General features: G+C 44.8%; 1 protein-coding gene and 1 non-coding gene across 51 annotated transcripts in view; both read right to left on the reverse strand.

Moving 5' to 3' along the window:
- Nucleotides 1-23,181, reverse strand: part of Prom1 (prominin 1) — a 143,129-nt gene that overhangs the window by 52,587 nt on the left and 67,361 nt on the right. For 48 of the 50 annotated variants that reach the window (XR_013425711.1, XR_013425710.1, XR_013425709.1 and 45 more), the window contains 12 exons: nucleotides 21,797-21,871; nucleotides 19,727-19,790; nucleotides 16,175-16,334; nucleotides 13,476-13,628; nucleotides 10,057-10,180; nucleotides 8,057-8,160; nucleotides 5,262-5,346; nucleotides 3,465-3,611; nucleotides 2,835-2,906; nucleotides 1,773-1,865; nucleotides 1,399-1,416; nucleotides 108-161 (listed from right to left, as the gene is read on the reverse strand). Coding sequence is in view for 45 of the 50 variants with exons in the window: in XM_078021068.1 (XP_077877194.1) it covers nucleotides 108-161; nucleotides 1,399-1,416; nucleotides 1,773-1,865; nucleotides 2,835-2,906; nucleotides 3,465-3,611; nucleotides 5,262-5,346; nucleotides 8,057-8,160; nucleotides 10,057-10,180; nucleotides 13,476-13,628; nucleotides 16,175-16,334; nucleotides 19,727-19,790; nucleotides 21,797-21,871 (1,149 nt within the window). In the remaining 5 variants the exon portion in view is untranslated. The remainder of the gene's footprint in view (nucleotides 1-107; nucleotides 162-1,398; nucleotides 1,417-1,772; nucleotides 1,866-2,834; nucleotides 2,907-3,464; nucleotides 3,612-5,261; nucleotides 5,347-8,056; nucleotides 8,161-10,056; nucleotides 10,181-13,475; nucleotides 13,629-16,174; nucleotides 16,335-19,726; nucleotides 19,791-21,796; nucleotides 21,872-23,181) is intronic. The other 2 variants (XM_078021081.1, XM_078021074.1) reach the window with 1 other exon arrangement.
- Nucleotides 15,906-16,010, reverse strand: LOC120892457 (U6 spliceosomal RNA). The gene has a single exon (XR_005737180.1). It is a non-coding gene; the product is annotated as a U6 spliceosomal RNA (small nuclear RNA).

Here is a 23,181-nt window from a genome sequence, read left to right on the forward strand (position 1 = left end):
AGACTTTCTTAAAAATTTAAAGTACTTGTAAAAATCAATGTCTCTGAAATTCTATGCATGGTATTTGATAACAAACCCTGTGACAGAAAAACAAAATGCATCCTTACCTTTAGTCCCCCACTTGTGCGTTGAAGAATCTTGATATTTTTTTGTACATCGACCTGGTGAAAAAAACAGAAAATATTGTCAAAACTATTAAACAAGGGAGCAAGAACACACGGCATGTGTCTCCCCGCTCCCCATAATAGCCATCAATCTGATCTTATACTGCAAAGGTCTCATTCTAGAAAAACCAACAAGTAACCATGTGTACCTGGTGTAAGAAATCAGGATACTTGTTCAAAAACTTGGAAAGGGTGCAGATCACATGCAAGGTGCCCAAGAAACGCCTTCAAACTGGTTTGATCAAAGTGGAAGGCATTTAAAACACAGCCTGCCCTACAGTGTGGCACCCCTGAATGATTTTGGTTTGGGGTGGCAAACTTATGAAGGGCTGGAGAGTGAATATTTTGGGCTTTAGGGGCAATGGCCTGTTCCAACGACTCCACTTTACTTCACCCTATAGCCAAGAGGAGCCACAGACAGTTTGGAAATAACTGGGCACCACTGTGTTGCAATAACTTTGTTTACAAAAGCTGGCAGGATTTGGCCTTCAGACTGCAGTTGGCTGACCCTCTTGTCTTTCTGTGGACAAGTTGCCCTAACTCTGAAAAGGCCAAGGGGTCCTGTCTGGTTGAAGACAAGCTGCAAAAGCTGCTTCCAGTGTTAACAGATTTGTTCTGATCTGAACATGGATAGCAGAACAGTGTGATGAGCACGGCACACAGGGAAGTGAGCTCCTCCACAGGAGGACACTGCGCATCCTCCATGGAACTAGGAAGTCAGAAGGCAGAAGAGAGAGACGGAGACAGACAAAAAACTCCATCAGGAAGGTTCATATGTCAGAGCAGGTAGACCTAACCCCCATCTCCAGACTTGAGCAACCGACCTAGTAACCCAGTTTTCACACAATTCCCCCCTTGACAGCTGCGAGTATGACCCACATGCAAGTCTAGCAACAACTCTTTGATTCCTGAGTCCTCTGAGGTCAGAGGTCTGACATCTCCATGAACCAGGGAGTAGCAATGCAGGAATCGTTCCCACCCTTGTTATATCTCATTTTTTAATATTCTGTTTTTAGATGCGGAAACTGAGATACTATAGTTTTTGGAGATGCAGAAGCAGACCCTGAAGCCAGATCTTCCTGGCTCCAAAGTCTTTGTTCTCACTCAGCTACAAGCCTGCCTTGATTATCTCAAGCAATGAGATAGGTGGGGAGGGATGGGAGAGAGAAGAAAGGTAGCAATGGTCAACAAGACAGTAACAGAGCAGACAGGACGCAGGAAGAAAAGCACTTACCCTCACTTTCACATATTTCTAGGCAGAGTTTGGAGAGAAAGAATTAGAGAATACATGAGAGTCCAGAGCAAAATCATCAGCACCTGATGTGCTAGACACCTGGCTTTGGAGGGTGGGTTAACAGCAAGGAGTGGGGGCCAGGCACAGACCAAAGCTAACTGCTCACACTCCACTTGGAAAATGAGAGGAAAATAAGATTAGGGGTGGTTTAATTTAAGTTTTGTGCTCTTGAAAGCCCAGCTCAATTGCTGAGGCTGAGGCCAGTTGGAGGAGACCTCCACGAGATGTGCATGTGGCCTCAGGCTAGATCTAAGTCAAGAAGGTGCAACCCATTTTGCTCAGGTCACCGTTATATCATAGGTAGCTGATGTTACCTGGGTCCTCTCCATGGGAAGGACTTGATCCTGGTGAATTTTTCTAATAGTTTGCGCTTCTGACTTCATGGACTGCTTTAATTGTCCGGGGGGCTACAAAGAGAAAATAAGTCAAGATCCACAGGATCCTTCCAGACTCCGGCAGCTGTAACATAAGCACATGGCTCTCCTTAGGCAATGGCGGCCACGGGTGGGCACAAGGGCTGGCGGAAAGGGGCAGCACAAAATATTCTGTTTCGGATCAGAACCACGGACAAGGCAATACCTGCACTCATGAGGCCTTTCTGAGTGCCAGAGACTGGGTTCCTGCACCACTGCCTCAGGAGGTGGAGCCACCATTGGTTTCTCTGTTTTACAGATGAGAAAACCAAAGTTCAACCGAGAACTTTATATTTAACCCACACTTAAAATGGGGTTTGGCATGCCAACTATAAGAATCCCAAAAGTACTACTTCCTTCATTTGCTAGATGGGGAAACTGAGGCACAGAGGGTTGAAATACCTTGCTCAAGCTTCTACCATTAGAAAGAAACTGAGTCAGGGTTTAAACCTGGGTTTTCCTCCAAAGCCCAGGTTCTCATCACCATGGTCTAATGCTACAAGGGGCCAGTGAAGGCCATGCAGTCACCGACCAGCGGGGGTGATGACGAAGCAGAGTCTGTGGGCCCACTGGGGCTTCTGCCCTCCTCGGCCACTTCTGGCTGATGAGGCAGCAAAGCAACCCATGGGACTTCTCCCAGGTCCTCTCTCTGGTCCCTACGCTACAAGGAAAGTGACGTGTGTGTGTGCTTGCACATACAGAAGCACATGTGCTCACACTTGGGGGTCTGAGGACGAAGGAATCAGTGGGGATGGAGGTGGGCCCTGGAAACTTCCAGCAACATCGGGGCCAAACGGCAATGGCCACTGAGGGCAACTTTCCACATGCACAGGAGGGGAGGGGCGGTCAGCAAGGCTGGACTCACTCACAGTGAAAGGGACCTCTGCAGCAGCTTCCCTCTTGGTGGCACTGATATTAGACACCTACCCTGCTACGGCACTGAAGCCAACTATGTGAACTCACCAAGCGGTCTGCTTTTGTATCCAGATCATATGAAAATGATATAAGATTCACTTTTCCAGGAGAGGTTTTACTCTACAAAAGAAATTTAAAAATTTGTGTTATGGGATTTTTAATCCTTAACAACATCTAATAGGCCACCGATTGAAGAAACTCCTCCATAGGTGACATTTGCACTTTAATTTATACCCATTATTTTTATTTAACCATAGAAAAGAATAAAATGCCAACACATGCTAAGACGTGGGTGAAAACATGCTATGTGAACCTCAAAATCAAGCTACACACCAAAGGCCACTTCTTGTATGATTCCATTTACATGAAGTATCCAAATAAGTCAATCCATAGAAATGGAGCACACACCGATGGCTGCCAAGTTGAGGGGAACAAAGGAAGATTGTTAACGGGCACAGCTTTTCTTTTGGGGTGATAAAAATGTTTTAGAATTAGGTAGAATAAAATGGTGTGACAGTGTGAATATACTAAGTGTCACTAAGCCGCACAATTTAAAATTGCAATTCATGCTCTGAATCTCTTCTCATTAAAAAAAAAAACAAAACGCTAAAAAATGAAGTACACACATTCGGTGCCCCACTTTCTCCCCCAAATCACACAGGCATAAGTGGATGATACCTGAGCCAAGAGGGTGTCATAATCTATATTGTCTATCCCACTATTAGAGAATTCCTTGAGGTTGTTTTTTCCTTCCTCGTTCAGAAGAACAATGCCACCAAGTTTTATATCCAGACGTTCAAGTCGATTGTTTATGTTGTCAGTATGCTGATGAAACAAGACGTGGAAACGGAGCCATCACTCTCCAAGCATGTCAAGTACTTAATGCTTTAAAAGGGCAATAAAACTAGGCAAGAATATACGTACATACATACACATACACACATACATATGTCTGTGTACACATGCAGACACGGTACATATTCATACATGGGTGTGTATTTATATCTATATTTCACTGGGATTTCTTCCTCCCCTGCCTCCATGGCTTCTTATATCCTGTGGTCAGCACTTTTCAAGTACAAAGCAAAATAAGATCTCATATCCCTGTCAGAGACCTCAGAAGGAAGAGGCTGTGTCATAAGAGGGGCACACGAATTCCATTAGGGCACCAGGGAGAGAGGAGTTCAAGAAAAGAGGCTGGGAGCACAGAGGGTAGAGAGGAGTGGCTTTGGAGCACCCAGGCTTGCCCAACAGAGATGTTGACAGGGACAGGTGGGCAGGCATCCTAGGGAAGGGACCGCCTTGCACTAGAGCTGGGCAAGAGAAAGACATGGGAGACGTCTTCTGGGAAACAGTGTTTAGTTACTTGGGCAAAGGTCATGGGAACCCTGTGGTTGACCTGGGGTTGACTTAGTGGCCCATCAGTAGTGTCAGAAGTCAGGGAGTGCCTCAGTGTCCCAGTGACACTCTCAACTGCTACCCAGCACAGCACAAGGAAAGTGGCCCATGGCATGATGGACAAAGGGGAAGAGGACACCTAATTAGGATTTGGTGACAAAATTACATTTTATTTATGGACAATAAGCAATATTTAGGGAAGAGAATCAAAACAAAATTCATATGCAGGTTTTGAATAAAGCTCTTCACATTTTCATGACCCCATGGTCTCTCTAGGGGCCGGCCAGAGCTGCAGGACTTGGTGAATGCCTCTTCCTTAAGTTCTGCCTGGAATCTGCTCTCGCGCTGGACACCCAAAAGTAAGAGGACAACATTCTTTCCTGCACAACCAAGAAGGCCAGATGAGGCGTCCAGGCACAGGGGAGTGGAAGGGTCTGGGCCAACAGCACTCCAGACTGGGGCAGTGGGACTCTATTCCTCTTTCTTCTGACCAGCATGCTCTGGAATGGCGTTTTCCTTGAGTCTTAAGAGTCAAGACTGGGGCGTGGGCTGAAGCAAAATGGGAGGGAAAGTCGTTCTATCTGGCTTGCTTCCATCCTTCCTTCTTGCCATGGTTCAGCAGAGACTACCCTGCAGTCCTGGGGCCACAGTGTGATCATAAGGAATAAGGATGGTGTGGACTGTTCTTCCCAAACCTAGGACCTGTCAGACAAGGGGTGATGGTCTTGGAGAACCAGCCTCCCTGGGAAGTAAGTGGGGGTTGCCTTCATAGGAATATCTATGTTGAGTGAAGTGGATCTCTCCCTGGGGCATGTCCTAAGTGAGGCCTCTTGGGAAGCTCTTGCATGAAAAAAATCAAAGACCTCACACTGCAAAAAAGACAACTGGTTGGGGATGAGAAAATGTTTTGAACTGGATAAAGGTGAAGATTGCCTAACACTGAACATATTAAATGTCCCTTTAAAGTGGCTTGTTTTATCTTTTGCAGATTTCACAGCAATTTTAACAAAAGAAGGAAAAACAACTGGATTTAGTAAAACAATGTGTCAGGTCCAGAACTGGCTTCTAAGGACTCACCTTGTGAATGTCGAGACTCTCGCTGATATTGAAGAGGTTCTCGAGTTGAAGTGTGGAATAAATTCCTCTGTTGTTTTTGCAATCACTGTGGGAGCAAACATAGAAATCATGACCCAGAAAAGCAGCATGGTGACCTCGGTCCATATCTGAGAGTGAGGAGGGAGGTTAACTGTTTCTTGCTGTGCAATCTGTGACTAAGTGGGTTCAGGTTGTCACCCACAACCACGTGAATGGCTGGCACCTGCCATTCCTGACTTATTTTCCTCTTTTGTTAACAGTCCAAAATTTGGAACAGATGCAATAGCACTGATGAATGTGTCCTTGCACCTGTCTCCCTTACTCTGTTGTCTGTACTGCTGTGGACAAATTTACAAACTGGGAAGAAATAAATTCTCATAAAAAATACAAAAATAACACTCACTAGAAAGAGGTGCATTGCAAAGTGCATCACAGGCTTTATTAAAAGATTCTATCAAGCCCCTGTCAAGAATATTTCCCCTTCCCATTTCCAGGGCTGGGCTATATTGACTAAACATATGCTTTGACATCTATTCTAATGGTGAGGACCCACAGACATCCAGACTTTTGGTGCAGTTTTCCCATAAAACTAATCTGGTCACCTGGGTGAAATGTCCTCAGCTCTCCATGCCTCAGTCCCATCTCTAAAATGGGGAAGTGCTTATCTAACTGAGCTAAGAAGGATAGGGCTGGTAGGATTCATATTCCTGCCACACAGAGAGTCACATAATAGGGGAGTGTCTTCCTTGCCACAAGAGCCAGTGCCCCCTGCCCCTGCAGGATGCCATGAGCAGTAATTTGCCCACATTCTTAGGAGGTGTGATACCTGCTCCAACCACCAGGTGGTGCTGTTGGAACCCAGAGCTCCATGCACCAACAAAGGTAATATTGCAGAGTTCTGCAAGAGCTGGTCACAAATTGCTGCATGCCAGCTAAGATGCTAGGCCTTGCCTCCCAGCCTGGGGATGGTGAGCAGGCTCAATTGTGCCCAGAGGCTCCAATGGGTTGATAATGTCTGCTTAGAGTTTTCTATTGAGAAAGACCCTGAGACTCCCTGGGTTAAGCTGAAGAGTATACAACTGATTAACAATCTGAGTACAGGTTGAGAGGGGTGGATGCATGCACCACTTGTTTGTGACCTCAGCTGGTGGCACTGTGGAGCTGCTGACATTAAGGCGGGAAGTGATCTGTTTGGTTGGGTCACTTCACATTCCCAGACACTTGCAGGATGAAATGGGAAGCTGCAAGCAAGGAGAGGGAGACAGATTTAAGGAAGATTTAGAAGGTCAATTCAACTCACTCGGCTATGATCTCACTGCCAAGGAGAGGGCGTCCCCCTCTTTGGAGGTGCAAAGAGGCAAATGACAAAAAGGTTGAAAAAAAAAAAAAAGGGAGCTGGGCGCAGTGGCACCTGACTGTCTTCTCAGCAGCTCAGGAGGCTGAGTCAGGAGGATTGCAAATTCAAAGCCAGCCTCAGGACTGGGGTTGTGGCTCAGAGGTAGAGCGCCTGTCTAGCACACATGAGGCACTGGGTTCGATCCCTGGCAGCACGTAAAAAAATAAAGGTATTGTGTCCATTCACAACTAAAATAATAATAATAATAATAATAATAATAAAACAGCCAGCCTCAGCAACTTGTTGAGACCCAAAGCAACTTAGTGAGACCTTGTCTCAAAATTACTAAATAAATAAAAAGGGCTAGGGATGTGGCTCAGTGGTTAAGCACCCCTGGGTTGAGTCTCTGGTACCCCTCCCCCCCAAAAAAAGTTTTCCATTATGCAGGAGAACAATTTGTGGCACATCACCACAGCAGCAAGTAAAACCCCAAAGATTCCAGAAGGTTTTAAAGGTTTAGAGAAATCTGTATATCAGACAGGAGCTTAAATGTGCTGATGAACAATCATAAGTAAGAACAGGTATTTTGCCATGATATTCTGCTTATGTGGTGCTGGGGATTAAACCCAAGGTCTCCCATGCTAGGTAAGGGCTCTCCCGCTGAGCCACACCCACGCCTGTTGTCATGTCTTTATAAAGTGTCAGGTACTGTTCTAATTTCATGTATTTCACTGGACCCCAAAAGACCCAAGGTGAGATTTCTGTTGTCAAGACCCTTATTGAATGGAGAGGAAGTAGAATTGCTCAAGGTCACAGGGCCCCCAGCTGCAGAGAAAGGATGGGAGCCTAGGTGGCCTCACTGCAGGACCAGCCCGATACCTGCATTGTTGTTGTTGTTGTTGTTGTTATTATTATTATTATTATTATTATTTTGGTACCAGGGATCGAACTCAGGGGCCCTTGACCACTGAGCCACACCCCCAGCCATTTTTTCTATTTTTTTTTTAGAGACAGAGTAGTCTCACTGAGTTGCTTAGTGCCTTGCTTTTTGCTGAGGCTGGCTTTGAACTCATGATCCTCCTGCCTCAGCCTCTCAACCGCACCCAGTCTTACATTGTTATTATCACAGCTGTGATTTGGACACATTCACTGATTCTCACAGGTTCCTGTTAATGCCACATAGAGTCACCTTATCCAGGGAACCCCAAAGATACCTGGAGATAAGGGCCTTAGGCATCATCGTCTCCAGGTTTCAAAGGCTTTCAGAGAAGAATTCTCTTTGGGGCCTCATTTCTACAATCTCTTTGCTAAGTCTAGAGGGCAGCTTAGCTCTGAAACTGAAAAGCCTTATGAGTAAGGTAAAAAGAAACAGATTGAAAGCAAAATTCTTACCTGAAAAAAAAAATTTAAATAGCAAAACATACAATGCAATTATTGGTACCTGTAAATTTGTTCAAAAGTGAGCTCAATATCCGGTTTTTTAAGAACCATGCCAGAGATGTAGTATTTCCATTCCTTGTTTAGTAAGTAGGGGGTGTCCAAAATCTAGAAAAAGTGTTAAATTTTTTTATATTAACATGTATACAAATATCAAAATGAATATTCTCTAAATTATTTTTAAGATTTTTTTTATATCACAATATTTCTCTTTAATCTCCAGCCTGAAACTAGAAAATAATAGTGTAACTGGAATAAATCAATCGACCACAGCCTTGATAAAAATTATGAAAACTACTTTTTTTGAGAACTCAAATTTATTTAGTAAACACATTAGAAATGAGAGTAAAATAGACCATTTGATTGAGACTAGCCAATATAAAGTCATAAAGCAGGGACACAGCTTCTTCATGACTTCCCTCTGGACACAGTAAATGAAGACTCACATGCCTTCTGACTCTGGACCACATATATTTATGTGCATGGCCAGGTATTTGCCTGGTAAGAGCAGGGTAAGAGGATCCCTTACCTGAAATGTTTGGGACCAGAAATGGTTTCAGTTTCAGATTGTTTTTTGACTTTGGAATATCTGCGTGTACAAAGTGGGGATGGAACACAAGTCTAAACACAGAATTCACTTGTTTTACATACTCCTTGTACACAGAGTCTGAGAATAATTTTTACAATATGTTCAATGACTTTGTACATGAAAAGTTTCATGGTGTAAAATTTTCCCCTTGTCAAATTTTGGAAAATTTTGGATTTTGGAGTTTTAGATTGGGGATGCTCAATCTGAATAAATGATTTTAAAATATCCTCTAATTTTAAAGAATTAAGCTAAGGGATTCAACACTACACAGGAGATAATAAATCCTGGTTTGATGTCTTGTTATTTTTTATTAAGAAGCCAAATGGAGATAATGTGATCATCAATCAACTCAATTTAACTTCTCTTGACTAACCGAACTGCCAAAACACCAATGACAAGTGGCTGCCTTTGTAATCATTTACTGATTTCATCTCACCTGATTTGAGATGAAAAACAGACATGCAATTAAAGAAGGAAATAAAATTGTATTTTAAAAATCAGAATTGGCCCATACTTTAAAAAAAAAAAAAATCAGTCTGGAGAAAAACACTGGGAAGTCTAAGTTAGAAGCCAGACAAAACTGCCATCTGTATCCCAGAGTCAGGGGAAGCTGGTCTTAGAAAAAGTGAAAGTTGAATTTCATTCCTGACTGCCCATCATATATCCACCTGGGACGACCCTCTGCCATGGGGTGTATCTTATTAATCTCTTTCACTTTGAATTTAAGGCCATGAACCACGTGGCTGGATATCTTTGTCACTTGGGAAAATCTACAATGTCACAAACCTCAAGAAAGGTAAGGGAGGAACCTTGGAGTTTATCTCCTGATGGTCCCAGCCTCCTTTGGAAACTACTGCTAAGAAGAATTTTACTCTCTCAAAATACCACAATCCACATCGATGTGCAAGTCTTAATTCCTGAAACTGACTTCATTTACAATCAGAAAACGAGAATACTATTATATTACTATGTATGTATCTTTCTGTGTGTATACCGGTGTGTGCTTTTTGGTCTTGCAAAGAGAATCAACTTGTTGAATTAAAAGCAAACCACTCAGCAGGGTGCAGTGGCGCATGCCTGTAATCCCAGCAGCTCAGGAGGTCCAGGAGGAGGATTGCAAGTTCAAAGCCAGCCTCAGCAACAGTGAGGCTCTAAGAAACTCAGTGAGATCCTGTCTCTAAATAAAATAATAAATAGGGCTGGGGATGTAGCTTAGTGGTTGAGTGCCCCTGAGTTCAATCCTCGGTACCCACGACTGCCACCCCCAGAAAAAAGAGCAAACTCCTCATGTTTTTGGTGGCGAGATACACTCGCTACCAAAACCATGACCACTGCTCTTCAAGTAACCCACAAGACATGGAGAAACCCAAGTGTCCATTCGAGTCCTCCCACAATGAGTAGAAAAGCATATTTACCTGGAATATCTTCCTATTTGCATAAGGTTCACAGATTAGTTTTTCCATATTCACACCAGGAACAAAAGAAAGAACCACAAGGATCATCACTATCCAGCAAAAGAGGAAACAGAATCCAACTCCACTGGGAAAAAAAAAAACAAAAAAACAAAAACACAGATAAAGTCAGAAATTCTGCAAAGATTTAGTCTATATTACCTAGCAGTGCTTCCTACCTCGTCAGTGTACAAAGTGGACCTGGTCCTCTGCATTGTGCAGGTTGACCAGATCAGCCTGCCTGGGGGTGAGGAGGGAAGGGATCAGCACTGTGGTCTTTCTGTCCTTGGCAGACCACAGCAGACCAGAATGCTGTCTAGCATTATGGGCTAGAGCTGGGTTCTGGAGTCAGTTGAGAACCAATCCTTTCTTCAAAGGATACAGTAGGGTGAGAGATTCTAAGCATCCACAGGAAAGGTGGAGAATGGCGTCCACAGCAGCTCCAGAGGCAGGGAGGGGTGCACTGAATGGGGCCTGGGAAGAACACAGCCTGGTTTCTCTAGTAAGGAGAGCAGTCTTGGTGCAGGGAGGAGGATGGGTTGGACAGGCCTCAGCCCAGACGGGACACTGCTGATGGAGAGAAACCAGTGGATGAAAGGGATGCAGGAGTCCAGAGGCAGCCAGAAAGGATAAAGGTGGGGAGGGGCCCCAGGGTGGTGGCAGGGAACACTGAGGCACCCTACAGGAAGAGAAGGTGAGAAAGATGTCAGTGATATGTCCTGTGGCAGTGAAGATGTCAGGTAGGAGTTCAACACGTGTGTGCAGTGCAGACTTCTGGCTACACAACACCTCAGGAGTCAGCAGCTTAGAGAGAAACATGTATCTGGGAAGAGAGAAGCCGCCACAGATTGCTCTCCTGCAAAATGAAAACCTTATTTATTTATTTATTACCAGGGATTGAAATCCAGGGGCACTAAACTACTGAGCCACATCCCCAGCCCTTTTTATTTATTAGTTTATTTTTGAGACAGGGTCTTGCTAAGTTGGCTGAGGCTGGCTTTGAACTCATGATCCTCCACTAGGATTACAGGTGTGCGTCACCACACCTGGCTGGGGATCTCTTGAAACATACTATCTCCAGTGCCTCATTATTATACATCCAACCACAAAAACACACCCCTGCTTAGGATGCTTCTTTCCTAGTTTGGTCTACTTCCTTGCCAGAGATTCTCTGAAATGAGAATTACTGGGCAAAGGGCATTCTGGTCTTCCCACTGCCACCAGCCACACAGATGTGCCCCTTCCTTACGCTTGTGGTTGCCCGTAAGTCTAGGTGATGGGGACATTGTTTTCAAAGTTTTATCATGAGCTTCAGTGCAGGAGATCGTCACTGCATATGTCAGGTTCCCTTGTCTCTGGGAACCCTCTCCATCGCTGCAGCACAAAACATGTTCCCCGCGGCATCCTGCTCAACCCCTAAATGCTCTGGGGACCCTCGGCAGGCAGGACCCAGGCAGAGCCAGGTGTAAGGAAGACTCGTCCAGTCTCTCACCAGAATCTTTTTGGGAGATGGGAATTCTTGCATGCTCTTGATAGGACAGTGTCACTGTTTTTAAAGAGCAGGTGGGGACGGGGTTACAGCAGAACTAAACTCGGGTCTCCTGATTTCTACCAGGGAGTCGACAGCTGGAAAGAAAAAACTTCACCTGGCGGTCAGTCTGATGAGACGGACTAGGCTTGCGCCATTCCCCCGATCCCCTTTGCATCTATCCAGCTGCTTGCCCGATGTCCCAAGGGGTGGAGACTTCTGCCCAGCACAGCAAAGCCTGCCATGAGCCGGAGGTGGGGGTGGGTAGGGGGGTGGGGGATGGGGGGGTGCGGGATCAACAGTGAAGCAATCACAGCCATCCTGCCTCTGGGCAGGTAATCTGTCCTTCACCTGCCTTCTTCCTTTCCATAACCCTAAGGTTTCCACAGAGCTCTATCTCCTTAGAAATCCCTTAATCTGCAGAAGAATTCCAACTCAACTGAAGGCACCTGTAACCTCCACCAGTCTGTTGGTGACTTCCCTGTTCTTTTTCTTTGAAGGTAGATGTCAGATTTTGTGTTGATCCCAAAAAACTGTGAACAGAACTTATGAATGTGTCTTTTTAGAGCGAGGTACTTCTCCCCTTTCAAGCAGTTAAAAAAGGTGGAAAGGAAACACTCGTCACCAAAAACCCTGACCACTGCCGAACGCCCACATTATTCGACTTGCAATGCTTAACTGGTTTCCTACCCGTGTCTGTGTATGTTTGACCAAAAAGGCAAGACAAGTATCTTTTTTTTTTCCTTGCTGGCTTAACTTCTGATTCTTTTCATTCCCGGTTCGGAGGTACTTGCATTGGAGCGTGATTTCTTAAATCTGGGTGTGTGTGCAGTTCTTCTTCTGGCCTTAGCAGTCCCAGACCATTAGCTTTGAGGATGTTTTTAGGATCCCTGTGCCACATTAATGTTAGTAAGGGCTTGTGCTACACTGGCACCCATTTGAGGCGCCCATTTGAGGGAAAGCTCTGAAGACTTAATTTTATAAGAATTAATCTTATATTAATATTATAGTGATCCCATGTTTGACACAGCAGATGGTGGCGTGCCCCCTGCTCTCCAGCCCTTGCCTCTCCCATACTAGTGGCTTGAGGAGATAGACGGGAGCATGAGGCTATTCCACAAAGGGTTGTTTCAAGGCTTTACCTTCCCCCCACCCCATCCTCAGCCTGCCACTCACCCTCGGTGGAGCTCATCAGAACAGAGACGCACACTGGGAGCCCACATGGCTTCTCTGCGGGGCACACAGAGCCACTACACCTGCATCCCCCTGGTTGGCACTCCTGGCTCTAACTCCAGGCACACCTGCTGGCTCCTGCCCACTCTGCTTTGCTGCTGTCTGCTGGAGTAAAGGTTCCCAAATGCAGGAACCTAGATCTGAAGGCCTCTGAAGCAGTGCCAGGGCTCACCACTTCTGTTCTTGTCCCTAATTTAGGCTATCTATGTAAATCCCCAGGGGGCTAAACTCAAGTTCCTTGAGTGGCAAGCTGGCAGCAGTCCTAGCCACATGGCACGGTGTCCGACGGGAGGTCCTCCCAGTTGCTGGAGAGTGAATGGATGAATGAATGAACACAGTGAGAAACAGTGAGAAGTCAAGAAAGTGAACTTGGAAGTGACCTCCATGAGAGCGGCTTTTAAAGGCAGCTCACCATTTGGAAACAGCTCTTTTAAGCTGCTCAATCAAAGTGGAACCCATGAAGCTTTCTTTTACTTGACAGCACCATCACCCCAAGACGCCTGCTCCACTGAAACCCAGAGTGTGTGGCCCAGAGGGCACAAGTCTGGTGTAATGCCACAGATGGCCCTCGCTCGCCTCCCCACGTCTCCACACCCAGGTGCCAAGAGAAGCAAACACTCACACCATGAGGAAGATGCCTCCCGTGTTGGATACGAAGCCTCTGGTGGTTGGGGTAGCGTGCTTGTCGTAGCCGTAGACGCCACACAGCAAGCCCAGGTAAAAAAAAATCACGATGAGTAACAGCAGAAAGCAGGAAATCAGGCTACACAGCCACCTGGTAAGGCAAGCACAGGGTCATTGTGAGTAGGGCAAGGGAGGGCATCCCACCCTAGGAGCTGCTGACCAAGGCCACAGGCCTCCAGGGATTTCCAGCAATCTTGACATCAGAGTCCTGGGGATCCCTCAGAAGGTAAGACAGTGGGATGCTGAGACAGGACTGGCCCAAGTGAGATGCTTTTGCCTTAGCTTTGAAGTGCTCTCTCAATGGCTCTGTTTGTTTCCTTCTTTAGAATTTATTTCCAAAGGTTTTCCTTGGTGCTCATTGCAGGGCAGCCTGCGCTACTCCAAGACTACTGGTAAGAACACCCAGTAAGCTGGGCACAGTGGCACAGGTCTGTGATCCAGGCCACTGAGGAAGCCCAGGCAGGAGGATCACAAATTTGAGGTGATCTCACTAAATTGAGTGAGAATGTCTCTAAATAAATAGATAGAACTGGGGGTGTTGCTCAGTGGTAAAATGCCCGAGTTGAATCTCTAGTATCAAAGTCTTATGGCTTAAGACGAATTTCAAGTTCTTCCTGGGTTCCTGATGTGGAAGTACCTACTTCCGTGGATAGATCATGATTAGAATACTAATAAAGAAATACCAGACTCTTTCCCACTGGACTTTCTCCAAAAGTATCTTGGGATCACAGTAATGTTCTAGGGCATTGTGTTCCTTACTGAACCAGAAATACTCTGTGTGGTGGATGCATGGAACATTTAAAATTTTATGAGCATCCTAAATCAAACACCTTCAGAATGGAAATCTCAATTTTGGAAGGGTCCAGTGAGACATTTTAGGATAATGGATCCTCAATTAAGTCTTCCTGGCATTATCCAAATGTACACCACCCTTTCCCAGCAGCTAAGGGGCATTCAAGGGTACATCTCCTTCCCAACACTTCAGAAACCAACAAACAAAGGATTTGCTTCTGCTTACTGCCTCTTGACAAAAGTTGCCACTAAAGCTTTTCATTCAATTAAGAGCAGTTTTGCTAATTATAATGAGAGCTACCAGCAGCCATTCTGGGGAGGTTTTGTTCCAGATATTCAGGACACAAAATTAAAGAAGTCAGGGACCTTGGCCTCAGAAAACTTTTGGAGTTACTAAATCATTCATTTGGTTAAATTTCTTTTTAAAAATAAGCTTATGGGGCTGGGGATGTGGCGCAAGCGGTAGCGCGCTCGCCTGGCATGCGTGGGGCGCTGGGTTTGATCCTCAGCACCCCATAAAATAAAATAAAGATGTTGTGTCCATTAAAAAACTAAAAAAATAAATATTAAAATCTCTTTCTCTCTGTAAAAAAAAAAAAAGAAAAGAAAAAGAAAAAAAATAAGCTTATGATTTCAGGCGGGAAGAAGAGGAAGAGAGAAGCAGATAGACAGGTAACTGCAGTCCTCTCTCCCACCTGTGAAACTGTGATGGCTAATGAGTTTTCAAGATCATTGAGAAAGGCTCTGTCTTGTGTCCTGATAGCTGTGGAATGGTCCACAATGAAGACACAGCCAGTGTCCCAGGAAGTCATTCATCCTGGGGTCACGACTAATAGGACCTGAAAGGTCACCTCTGCCATGCGTATTCCATCTGGGCTTAGCTGAGTCACTTTACTTCCCTGAGCCCCAACTTCCTTGTCCCCAAAGCAGGGTCATCAATGGAGCACAAGCAGGGGACTCTGAGTGCTGAATGAGATGTCCTGTGTAAAGCACAGGGCGGGCACACTGAAACCCTAACCCTGAAACGCGAGCACCATCTTGGTTATCGTTTTATTATTTATCTTGTTCTCTTGCACAAAAAAAAATAACCTGCAGAGTAAGAAGCAGGCTGTGGACTCTCCATGGGCTTTGGCACTGTGGACTACCAAGGGACACGAGGCTGAGGAGAAAATGCATTTGACATCTCAGAGGATCTGCTAAATTCCACAAGCCCCTGAACCCTTCCCCTCTCCCGCATGGCTACCCGTCCTCCCCAGGACCACATGACCACATCGCCCCAGCTGCACCTTGTAAACAAACACAGGTGCAGCCACGGCTCACCTGGGCTTGGAGAGTTTAGTTACTGGTTTCAAGCACAGTCTCTTAACACCACACTCTTCTGGTAGAACCAACCACGATACCTTTACCTCATCAGAAAAGAAGACCTTCCAAATGTCCTCGATTACTTATTGTTTTAAACTCCCACCACATGCCTGGCTTACTAATTATAACAAAGATTCTAGAAGCCACTCATGATATCAAAACTGAAAATCATTCAATATTTGACTCAAGAACTTCAAGTCTGAAACTTGAAAAAAAAAATATGGAGTCCATCATGAATTTGCATGCCACCCTATGAGTCATGGGCCATGCTGATCTTCTCTGTATTGTTTCAGTTTGGGTCTATGTGCTAAGTGAGCACTTCAGCCTTCTGACTGAACATAAACTAGGGTTCACCCATATCAGGTCCTGGCTTCTCAGTAGGACTTGCTTTCCTAAGGTTTTCCTGGCGCTAACAAGAGATTTTGTGGGGCATTGCACACCAAGTTGCATGCTCCTGGTTCACCAGTCCAAGCAGGCACTCACCAATAGGAGTCAACTTCTTCTGCCCGATGCAACTTCTGTTTGATTTCTTTTTCAATGTCATCCATGTGACTATTGAACTCTGACAAGGACTTCTGAATAGGAATATCTTTGGTTGCATCCTTGATGTTGGAACCCACGGTATTTAAGAGCTTTTTGATTTCTGAAATCAAAGCGACGTTGGTTATGCATTTTCCAACATGGGAAACAGAAATGTTGTTTGGGAACCAAAGAGAAAAGCTCAAGCCACTTTCAGTTTTTCCCATGTTATAACTGGTTTGTAATAAGATAGGATTCTACAAGAGCAAACAGCCATTGAAATGGGAGTTCATAAGCCACTTGAATCAAATGTATGAAATATGATATGCCAAGAGCTTTGTAATGTTTTGAACAACTAATAAGAAAGAAAGAAAGAAAGAAAGAAAGAAAGAAAGAAAGAAAGAAAGAAAGAAAGAAAGAAAGAAAAAGAAAGGCAACGACTTCACAAAACAGTGGCTGTAGGTGGGGACACCGATAAGCCATTAATGAAGTCAAGCCACACGGTTTTCTTTTCCTTCCACTACCTTGCTAAAAATAAACAAACCAACAAAAAAACAAATCAGAGCCCGGTGCAGTGGCACTGGCCTGTAATCCTAGCAGCTCAGGAGGTTGAGGCAGGAGGATTACGAGTTCAAAGCCAGCTTTAGCAACTTAGCAAGGTCTTGTCTCTAAATAAAATACAAAAAGGGCTAGGGATGTGGCTCAGTGTCCTGAGTTCATTCCCTGTTACCACACACACACACAAAAAAAAATCAGGTAAATCATATACAGGGTATGGCCACCACGTTCCATGCACTTTTGTAAATATCAATTTGGTTATTCTACTGAGGCAGGTATTCTAAACCCCCATTTTAATAAAACTGCCCTGAGGCTCACCAAGGTTAAGGTGAGCCATAGGTCTCTTTTTAAGAATATGCTGGTAATGAGGTTAAAAGCATGGTGTATCTAAGACTGAAGCCCTATTATATGATTTTTTTTTTTTTGAGGGAAAAACACTAACTTCTCAGCCTAAGAAATGGCATCCAGAAACACAGTAATTCTCTAGGATCCTTTTTTTGAACAACTGACCCTAGGTGATATATTTGTTACAATTTTACTTGACTCCTATAGTTTGGGACGTGTTAAAGAAGGACATCTGTGCCCCTACATGCAGAAAGCAAGGTACTTCCCAGTGGTCAGTTTACATTATCATTGGTCTCATTTCTCAGAATCATGGGGCTCTGGAAAGATCTGCCCATCAGGACCGCCTGGGCCCCAGTGAGTCCCCTGAGCTGGCAGTGCTGAGGATGGCCCTGACCACAGTGATTCTTTTTTTTCCAAGGCTGGGAATTGACCCCATGGCTTGTGCCTGCTCTACCACTGAGCTAAGCTCCCAGCCCCACAGCAATTCTTGACACGGATGTACTAAGAATAAGACGCACTAATCAATTAAGAGCCCACTGATCCTGAAAGACAGGGAAGTCTCTCCGTGGCAGTAGAGACAGGATGAGCAGTTCCCAAAGGTGACACCAGGGTTCTTGGCGAGCAGTAGCTGAGTGGTGAAGGTGGCGGGTTAGTCTAAAACACAATTGCGTAAAAAGTGGTGGAAAACTTTGCCAAAGTGTGTTTGTCACATCCGTGTGAAATCCAGAAACCAAAGGTACAGACAAGAGCAACTGCAGACCAGGTGCTTGGAGGTGGCTCACAAGGAGGAGAGTTGTTTCCTGGTGGCTCACAGCTTCCTCCAAATGGCTCGTGTGCCAAAATACCGGAGGCTCTGGATCAGAAGAATCTTGTAGGCCTCTTCCCTAACACTGGGGTTTCAAAAAACATGACACATGGACCCCATCTGATACGCACAGCTCCTGGGGGCCCTGTCTGCTTCTTGGCCTGTCTTGTTCTCACAGTCCCCAGCCTTGTCAGCTGTGGTGACTCCGTGTGTGGCACGTGCCCTCTCTCAGCAAAGACCTTCCAGACTCAGTCTGGACGCTGCTTTTCCCAGGAAGTTGGCCATTACCCCTTACCCACCTGGATCCCTTGCTCATCTGTGGCCAGGTCACCCAACTCTGATCAATGGCATCTGTACACATGGCTGGCTAAAGGACAGGCAGGGCCATGCCTTAGACTTCTCACAGCCCCAGCACCTGACACAGCCTTGCACACAGTGGGCACTTCAGGCCAGGCCCAAAGGGGCAGGACGTGGAACTAAGGACACAAAAATAAACACTAGATCTCCAGGAGGACACCGTGGCCCTTGCCTGGCCCTGGGAAATGCTGGTGTGTGTCCAGGCAATGACACCAGGTGCTCCGGCCTCTCTCAGACTCACAGGGAAAGACTGAACACACGGGCATAAGAGGCCCAGAGAGGAGAAACAAGAATTAAATACAGGTTAATAAGCAGAGGGCTGCAGACAAACAGCATGCCTTCAGTCCCAGCAGCGCCTGAGCTCTGTCTGCAACCTCTTCATGGCTCCATCACCCCAAAAGAAGCCCACAAGACATCTAAAGCTGTAATGAGATAAAATGCTCTTTATCCAGGGCTGGGTTTGTGGCTCAGTGGTAGAGCTCTTGCCTCACATGTGTAAGGCACTGGGTTCGATCCTCAGCAACACACGAAAATAAATAAATAAAGGTATTGTGTCCATCTACAAGTTAAAAAAAAAAAAAAAGGAAAAATGCTCTTTACCCAAACTCTTAATGAGCTGAAAGAACACTACAAGGAAAAACAAGGTGAAATTATACTAACAAAATATTTTAAACCACTTGGTAACAGATACAAAGAATGGTTAAAAGGAGAGAGAAAGAAAATGGTCTTGCATAGATGCAGAAAGTTCTTCTCTAAGCAAATAACCATAAGTTTATTCCCATCCCAGCACACAAAAAAATGTTGCATTCTGTCACCACCACCATCCCCAAAATATCATGTCCTGAACAGGCAGGATTCAGTCATTTAACACCTGAGAATCTCTCGCACAGGTTCTGTCTCTCCAAGTCTGTAAACAACCTTAGGAGCCTAACATACCATTATATCAGCATCATGAACAGGAAAAAAAAAACTCCCAAAAAGACAAAATAAGTCCTGACAGTCTTCCTAAACATAATCTAATTAATTAATTTTAGAAGTTCATTTTTAAATCCATTTAGAAAATAAAATAATGTACAGAGTCCCCTTCCTCTGGGAAATTAGTCAGAATGTGACCTTCTAAAACACAGCTGCCCTCAGGCCTGTGAGAGCCGTGATGGGGACTCACGAGCCCAGTGCAGCTGTCAGCCCCAGCACCTGGTGGCTAGTGACCAGAACTGTGTTGCTTGGAAACATTTTGTTGTTGTTGTTCAAATCTGCGTCACTGACGGAAGATGACACAATCCAAGGGCTTTGATCTTCACCTAGTTGTCAGGGTTTTAGCGAGAGACCTTTTTTTTTTTTTTTGATTAGAAAAGAACAATACAATTCACAACCACATAGTTCTTTGAACTGACCAACCATACAGTTCTTAACAAAGAAAGGTACCGAATGACCTCAGAAGATGACCTCACCTGCTACGATGTTCGTGGTTTGGACTTGCACCCTCTTAGGAATGTCATTAAAGGATTGGTAGCCCTAAAAAATATTTCAAAGTTAATTGATGTACAAGGTGAGCTGAAAACCAGTTGACCGGTGTTCATTTTTCTGCTTACTATGGAGTACCTTACTATGGAGGACAGAATTAAAACAAAAGTGTAACATTCATCTTACAGCTAAAATGAGCATATTATGGTCATCAGGACTCTAAAAAAATTCCCTTTAGAGAGTGTTTTCTTCAAATTGAATAAATCAAAGATCAAGTTAATTTTTTAATATATATATGGTATCCCCTAATTTTAAAATCTCCCTATTTGCCCACAACAATTCTAGGAATTATTATGGATATATACACTATATACATACACACACACACACACACACACACACACACACCCCAGTGGAGATGTTTTCTTAGGGTGCTGTGGGTGCTGTGCAAGCGCAGGCCAGCAATGCTAATAAACACCCTATGATGCACAGGACTGTCCCCACCAGCCCAAGGACAGTGCTGAGGTTAAGAAACTGTGAGCTGAACAGTCACTGGTACAGACATAACGTGAAGTTCTGAAAACAACTGTACTTTACAGTGCAATGATCCAATAAGAGATCTAATCTCACAGGAGGAAGGGGAAGAGGTCCCCAAACGCAGCCTAAAGAGAATACAAATGGCAGTGAGGCTAAAACAAGGACAGCCACACCAAGCTGGGTGGCTCTGGGCTAACCCAGGAGAGGGCCACGGTATTTCTAAAGAACTTCTCAACATTGGGCCTTCCCTGGAGGGGTTCAGTTTGTGTTTAGCTGCTTGCTGGAGCCGTCAGCCATCTGCCAGGGGTCACTGCCATGCTTCTGAGGTTCATAAGATTTAGGGGCTACTCAATTCCCAGTTCAGTCTAGCTTTGTTGGGTGCCAAAAGAAGAAGGGCCACAACCTCTGTTCCCTCAAAGTCAGCTAAGCTCCTGGCTTGTGTGTGTCTGCTCTCTTCACACACATCCACAGGTGGACTTGTAGATGTCACCATCACGGTATCCTGGCTCAATTCCCACTGTATAACAAGCCAAGTGACTCCAGGATGCAAAGATCAATGATGTCAAATGACTTAAGGGGACACTCGCCTTGGAGATAAGTATAGACTGTATTAATCGCTTCTTGAGGTTTCTCTATAGCCATGCTTAAAGACACAGCATCGTGAACAAGCTTCTCTCCCCTTTCCTATAGGTCCAGGGCACGCTACTGAATCCCAATCCATGAAGAATCTTTATTGCATATTCAGTATCCACTGGTTGAATAAATCACAGTTGTTGAGCCACCACACAAATCATGGTATCCCAGGCCAACGCTGCCCTTGCCTTTGTGCGGTTCTCAGTCTGGTGGGGGAACAGAGTCATTAAAGGTAGTTATGGGTAATTATAGCTAGGAGGACTTTAAAGAATATTTTATGTGCTATAAAAATGTATTTTTAAAGTGTTGACCTAGTCAAGATGCCAGGAAAATTCTTGCTAAGAGGGTGACACACGGGGATGTAGTTCTGAGGCAGACTATGAATTTAGCATGCACGAGGCCCTGTGTTCCATCCCCAGTACCAAAATAAACAAACAACTGAACAGGTGGTATAAAAAGCTTTAGAAACCAAGTAGCCAGACAAAGGACGGGGAAGAAGAAGAGAGAGCCAGGTAGAGGGCAAGCAGGTGTGAAACGGGGAGGAACAGAGAACCAGTGTGGCCAACTCCTGGGCAGACGGCAGCCTTCATATCAGGATTAATATGGGCCCTGCACCCGTTGGATACTGAGCCCAGGAAAGCAGAGCCAGGTTGATCTCCAATGGCCTTGGAAGGGTGCTTCGCATATAACAGACGCTCAACTAAAACTTCTTGAATTGGAATAAAACAAAATAGGTCTCCCTCTTCTTGTCAGTCACTCTCCAGAATGTCATTTTTTTTTCTGTTTCCTAACATCTTACATTTCAGTTTATTCTTTAAAGTGATCCAGAAACAAATTGATCTATTTTTTCCCAAAAAAAAAAACAAAACAACAAAAAAAAAACATACCTTTTGGACCATGGCATCCAAATCATTTCTGAGAACATTATTAATATTTTGAAGTTCTGTGTCCATAGATGGGAGCTGAAAATTCACACAACAAAATATAAGGCAAGGTGGTTACTCCCAAATTAACCCACAAAAAAATGGAATTAACTTGTATCCAAGCTCCAAAGCACTGATATTGTAGGGAACCACTCCACTTTTCTCTCCCCCCCACCCCTCAATAACCCCAATCCATGTGGGGACTGAATCCAGTGGTGTTCTACCACTGAGCTAATCCCCAGCCCTTTTAATGTTTTATTTCGAAACAGGGTCTCGCTAAAGTTGCTGAGGCTGGCCTTGAATTTCCAATCCTCTGCCTCAGCACCACCCCCTCCCCGAAGTAGCTAGGATTACAGGCAAGCATCACCCACCCAACCTTGCTTTCTTTGGAAAGTTTGGGAAAACTCATTTTACTCTGCACAGCATGGATAAGCACTTTTTTTTTTAGATGTTTGGAGGACTCCTGATGCAGTCAACTAAAACTGAGGCAAAGCAATGCAAGACAGAATATATGTGACCTTCTAGTGAATACAGCAGTGAACAATATTGTAAAAATCACTTTTAAAAGTAATACAGGGGGCTGGGGATATAGCCCAGTTGGTAGAGTGATTGCCTTGCATGCACAAGGCCCTGGGTTCAATCTCCAGCACCACCAAAAACAAACAAAAAATAATACAGGGGCTGGGGTGCAGCTCAGTAGTAAAGAGCCCGATTAACATGCAAGGCTCTGGGTTTGATCCCTGGAACCAAAAAATCAAATAAATAATATTAAAGGAATACAGTGAGCGGGGACATTATTGAGAAGCCTGGAACAAGTTTTTCAGGCCCAGCACTGCAGGTGCCTCGGAAATCTCTGGTTCTTACCAACACTTGGCCAAGTGTCACATGTCTCTTGACATTATGTGCCAAGGAGGACCCAGCATCACTCTACAATGAGTCCTTGGCAAATGCAGGTAACTTAAATCCAATACAAGAGATCACCAGACCAACCTGAACAGATGGCCGCTCCACCACGTAGGTGGCCTGCTCAAAAATGTCAGTGAGGGCTGGGGCTGGGGCTCGGCGGTAGAGCGCTCATCTCACATGTGTGAGGCCCTGGGTTTGATCTTTAGCATCACATAAAGATAGATAAAATAGAGGTTTTGTGTCCACTTACAACTAGAAAAATATTTAAAAAGAAAAAAAAAAAGTCAGTGTCACAAAAGAGAGAGCCTGAGAGACTGTTCCAGAAGAAAGAGGCATGACACTGAGAGCGACATGTGGCCCTGGCCAGGACACTTGGCTGCAAAGTGAAAAGATAGCTGTGAAGGGAATTTTCAGAAAAACAGACACCATTTGAATAGGAACCG

This window comes from Ictidomys tridecemlineatus, chromosome 9 (genome assembly GCF_052094955.1).
Source record: "Ictidomys tridecemlineatus isolate mIctTri1 chromosome 9, mIctTri1.hap1, whole genome shotgun sequence".
NCBI classification, from domain to species: domain Eukaryota; kingdom Metazoa; phylum Chordata; class Mammalia; order Rodentia; family Sciuridae; genus Ictidomys; species Ictidomys tridecemlineatus.